The 5,000-nt window shown below is 49.0% G+C and overlaps 1 protein-coding gene across 3 annotated transcripts in view; it reads left to right on the top strand.

Moving 5' to 3' along the window:
• Positions 1-5,000, top strand: part of fnbp1l (formin binding protein 1-like) — a 37,205-nt gene that overhangs the window by 23,645 nt on the left and 8,560 nt on the right. For all 3 annotated transcript variants that reach the window (XR_014631042.1, XR_014631043.1, XM_084459030.1), the window contains exons 6-9: positions 1,217-1,321; positions 1,935-2,063; positions 2,627-2,773; positions 3,174-3,386. Coding sequence is in view for 1 of the 3 variants with exons in the window: in XM_084459030.1 (XP_084315156.1) it covers positions 1,217-1,321; positions 1,935-2,063; positions 2,627-2,773; positions 3,174-3,386 (594 nt within the window). In the remaining 2 variants the exon portion in view is untranslated. The remainder of the gene's footprint in view (positions 1-1,216; positions 1,322-1,934; positions 2,064-2,626; positions 2,774-3,173; positions 3,387-5,000) is intronic.

Raw genomic sequence — 5,000 nt, 5'->3', positions numbered from 1 at the left:
GGTGGTGTGATACAGCTGGTGGTGTGATACAGCTGGTGGTGTGATACAGCTGGTGGTGTGATACAGCTGGTGTGGTATTGTGATGTAACTGGTCTTATATCTTGTGTTGATATAGTTAGTGTTGTGATATATCTGGTGTCATTACAGAACTTGTGGTGTGATCTATCTGGTAGTGTGATATATATGGTGTCATAGAACTGGTGGTGTGATATATCTAGTGTAGTGATATATCTGATGTTATATTTGGTGTTGTGATATAACTAGTGGTGTGATATCTGATGTTATATTTGGTGTTGTGATATATCTGGGGTTATATTTGGTGTTGTGATATATCTGGGGTTATATTTGGTGTTGTGATATATCTGGGTGGTGTGATATATCTGGTAGTGTGATATATCTGGTGGTGTGATATATCTGGTGGTGTGATATATCTGGGTGGTGTGATATATCTGGGTGGTGTGATATATCTGGGTGGTGTGATATATCTGGGGTTATATTTGGTGGTGTGATATATCTGGGATTATATTTGGTGGTGTGATATATCTGGTGATGTGATATATCTGGTGATGTGATATAGCTTGGCGTGTGATACAGCCAATGATGTGATTTAGCTGGTTGTGTGATTTAGCTGGTGGTGTGAGATAGCTAGTGTGGTATTGTGATATAACTGGTCTTATATCTGGGGTTATATTTGGTGTTGTGATATATCTGCTGTTGTGACACAGCTGGTAGTGTGATCCAGCCAGTGGTGTGGTGTACTGGTGGTGGTGTTGTAATGCGTTAGGTATTCACATTACAGGGTGAGTATTCCTCCTGTTATGCTGTCTCCTAATGGAAGCCAGATGTCTTGGCAGGAAGGAAGGAGATGTCCGTCTCTCTCTCTCTCCCTCGTTCTGTCCCCTCTCTCTCTCCCTCTCTATATATCTCCTTTCTCTCTGTCATTCTCTCTCTCTGACTTCATTGACTGCTCTCCTCTTTCAGTTAATCTGCTCTAGTTCGCTGACCGGTGAACTCTACTGTAGAAAAGTATTATCGAGAACTCTTGCCTATCTACGGAGGCCCTGAGGACTCATGTAGACTATTGCAAATGCAATTGGACTCCTGTAAAGTAGACTCCTGTAAACGACTTTAAGACTCCCGTAGACGGTCGTAGACTGTTGCCCGTAGATTGTCTAGACGGTCACCTACCTCCTCAAACCTGCTCTCCGTCTCTCAGAGTAAGAAGAAGTTTGAGCGAGAGTGCAAGGAGGCGGAGAAATGGCAGCTGAGCTACGAGAGGCTGGACAACGACATCAACGCCACCAAGTCTGAGGTGGAGAAGGTGAGTGCTGAGGCTGCCTGCCGAGTCGCGTACTTCCATACTAGATAGTATGCCAGATAAGAATGTTGTAGGTCCTATTACATAGTACGCCACATGCAGTATGGCAAAAAATACCAGGATGTCCTACTACATCCTGGGTCTTGTAGCGCCGCATTATGTAATAATCGTGCAATATGTAATAATGTAATAATTTTTCACTTCATTATGTAAGAACGCCGCATTTTGTAATAATCTGCCGCATTATGTAATAACATCCTTGAACGCAATATGTAATAAACTTTGACGCATTTTGTAATAAGTTGTTACATATTGCCTGGGTTATTACAGAATGCGGTTGTTGCACTTTTTTATGAAGAAAATTTCATAATTTGGTGCATTATGTAATAAACCACCAAAATTGATGTGTTCATTAGAATTATCAGACTTTTTTCGATAATCTAAGTAGCCTATGCTGTTTTAAATAGGTAGCCTACCAGTATTCACGATAAGATAATAAAATAGACGTAGGCCTAATGTTTAAAAGCAGTTAGGCCTAAGACGTCCTCCCTCTGGCCTGCGAGGGGTGGTCTCTCTCTGAGGTTAACCCCCGGTTGCCCCCCTCCCACCCCCGCAGTCCAAGTCCCAGCTGTACCTGCGCACCCACATGGCAGACGAGTGTAAGAACGAGTATGCGGCTCAGCTCCAGAACTTTAACGGAGAGCAGTGGAAACACTTCAACAACGCCATCCCCCAGATCTTCAAGGTAGGTTCCCCCTGACCAGCGAGACACAGGCGCTAGGGCTGTGATTGATGTGTGGAGACCAAAACAGTCTATCTATCTACCCCTCCATCCATCCATCCTGCTCTGTGATTGGGCGGCTCCTCCGGTCCTGTGTTTTATGGTGCAGAACCTGTGTTTGAGGCGGTTCCACTGGTTCTGTGTAGCGGGGTGCAGAACCTGTGTTTGAGGCGGTTCCACCAGTTCTGTGTAGTGTGGTGCAGAACCTGTGTTTGAGGCGGTTCCACCAGTTCTGTGTAGTGTGGTGCAGAACCTGTGTTTGAGGCGGTTCCACCAGTTCTGTGTAGTGTGGTGCAGAACCTGTGTTTGAGGCGGTTCCACCAGTTCTGTGTTCTGGTGCAGAACCTGTGTTTAAGGCGGTTCCACCAGTTCTGTGTAGTGTGGTGCAGAACCTGTGTTTGAGGCGGTTCCACCAGTTCTGTGTAGCGGGGTGTAGAACTGTGTTTTAGGCGGTTCCACCGGTTCTGTGTAGCGTGGTGCAGAACCTGTGTTTGAGGCGGTTCCACCGGTTCTGTGTTCTGGTGCAGAACCTGCAGGACATGGACGAGCGGCGGACGGTGAGGCTGGGGGAGACATACCGGACCTTCGCCGAGGTGGAGAGGAGGGTCCTGCCCATCATCTCCAAGTGTCTGGACGGCATGGTGATCGCCGCCAAGGCTGTGGACCAGCGCAAAGTACACACACACACACACACACACACGCACACACACACACACACACACACACACACACACACATACAGTACATAGCTAGAGCTGCACCTAATGACTATTTTTCAAACAATTAATCTAGCAATTATGGTTAACCAATATTATGAGGATCGCTGGATCGATATTGGTTAACTTATTTTTTAAAATAAGTATTTACAAAATTGTCGCAATACTATTTCAGCATTTTATTCAATCATTTTCTCTTAAAAACAACAAAATATAACAAGAAACAAAGTAGCTTCACTTCAGGGCAGTATAAGAGTTACAAAATCTTTCAAATTTGCAGTCAAACCATTTAGCTGGCAAATGATTGCTTTAAATCCCTAACCCATGTTTATCATGTGACCTCTCTCCGCTCTCTCAGGACTCGGCCATAGTCGTGGAGTCCTTCAAGTCGGGCTTCGACCCGCCGGGGGACTTCCCGTTCGAGGACTTCAGCCAGAACATCCAGAGGACCGGGTCGGACGGCACCATCAGCACGCCGCGGGCCGCCGGCGAAGGCAAGGGCGACCCCCGACCCCCGCTGGGCGTGAGCAGGGCCAAGAACAAACTCTGGCTGTTCGGCAAGAAGCCCAAGGTGAGGCGCTGTGACATCACACACCCGCCCGCCTGGACCTCTCATTGGTCGACAGGGGAAGAGGCGGAACAGCTGACTTCCTGTTGACCCTGGTTCCTCATGTGTGTGGATGCTCTACAGACGTGTCCGTGTGTCTGTGGTTCTGTGTGTCTCAGTGTGTCTGTGGTTCTGTGTGTCTCAGTGTGTCTGTGGTTCTGTGTGTCTCAGTGTGTCTGTGGTTCTATGTGTCTGTGTGTCTGTGGTTCTATGTGTCTCAGTGTGTCTGTGGTTCTATGTGTCTCAGTGTGTCTGTGGTTCTATGTGTCTCAGTGTGTCTGTGGTTCTATGTGTCTCAGTGTGTCTATGGTTCTATGTGTGTCAGTGTGTCTGTGGTTCTATGTGTCTCGGTGGCTCTGTGGTTCTATGTGTCTCAGTGTGTCTGTGGTTCTGTGTGTCTGTGGCTCTGTGGTTCTATGTGTCTCAGTGTGTCTATGGTTCTATGTGTGTCAGTGTGTCTGTGGTTCTATGTGTCTCGGTGGCTCTGTGGTTCTATGTGTCTCAGTGTGTCTGTGGTTCTGTGTGTCTGTGGCTCTGTGGTTCTATGTGTCTCAGTGTGTCTGTGGTTCTATGTGTCTCAGTGTGTCTGTGGTTCTATGTGTCTCAGTGTGTCTGTGGTTCTATGTGTCTCAGTGTGTCTGTGGTTCTATGTGTGTCTGTGGTTCTGTGTCTCTGTGTGTGTTTGTTTCCTATAACAGTCTGGCAGGTCTATGAACCCAGTAACTCAGCTGCTGTGTGTGTGTGCGCGTGTGTGTGTGTGTGTGTGCGTGTGTGTGTGTGTGCGTGTGCGCGCGTGCGTGCTCTAGAACCGTTCTAAACGCAGTGCGACACACCAGCTGAACCCTGACCCCCCCAGTGGTGCGCGTTGATCATTAACCCTGTTCAGGTCTTTCTCAGCGCCACACTAGACCCTCTACTGACCTCCCCTCCCCTCTCCCCCCCCCCCCCCCCCCCCCCCAGTCTCCCCCCTCCTCCCCTCCGCCTCCCCGCCCCCACCCTCACCCCGGCCACGCCCCGCGCCCCAGGTTCGCCAGCGACCCGCTGGCGTACTGCCTGTCGGAGATGCGGACGGCCAGGCCCAGGATCCCCTCGTTCAGGGGGCTTAGGCGAGGGGTAAGAGGGCGTGGCAGAGCGCCCGTGTTGAGTGACCCTCCCATTGCAGTGCTGGACTTTTCCCCTTCGCTCCCGTTTCGTCTTCCTGTCTCTCTCTCTCTCTCTCTCTCTCATCCCTTTCTGCGTTTCTCTCTCCCAGGGCTGGTCTTTACTGAGAGCAGGGTCCTGCTGAAATTACAGGATTCATAATGGGGTGGGTGGTTTTGGAAGTGTGCTGTGTGCTGTGTGTTCCGCTATACAACGCTGGGTCACCTGACCAGGAAGTAGGCCTGTCTGTCTCCTGTGTTCTCTACAACACTAGGTCACCTGACCAGGAAGCAGGACTGTCTCCTGTGTTCTATAACACTAGGTCACCTGACCAGGAAGCAGGACTATCTCCTGTGTTCTATAACACTAGGTCACCTGACCAGTCTCCTGTGTTCTATAACACTAGGTCACCTGACCAGTCTCCTGTGTTCTATAACA

Source organism: Borostomias antarcticus, assembly GCF_949987555.1.
Source record: "Borostomias antarcticus genome assembly, chromosome: 26".
Taxonomy (NCBI): Eukaryota; Metazoa; Chordata; class Actinopteri; order Stomiiformes; family Stomiidae; genus Borostomias; species Borostomias antarcticus.
The sequence above is the reverse complement of the archived record's forward strand: the minus strand, read 5'-3'. Positions and strand labels throughout refer to the sequence as shown.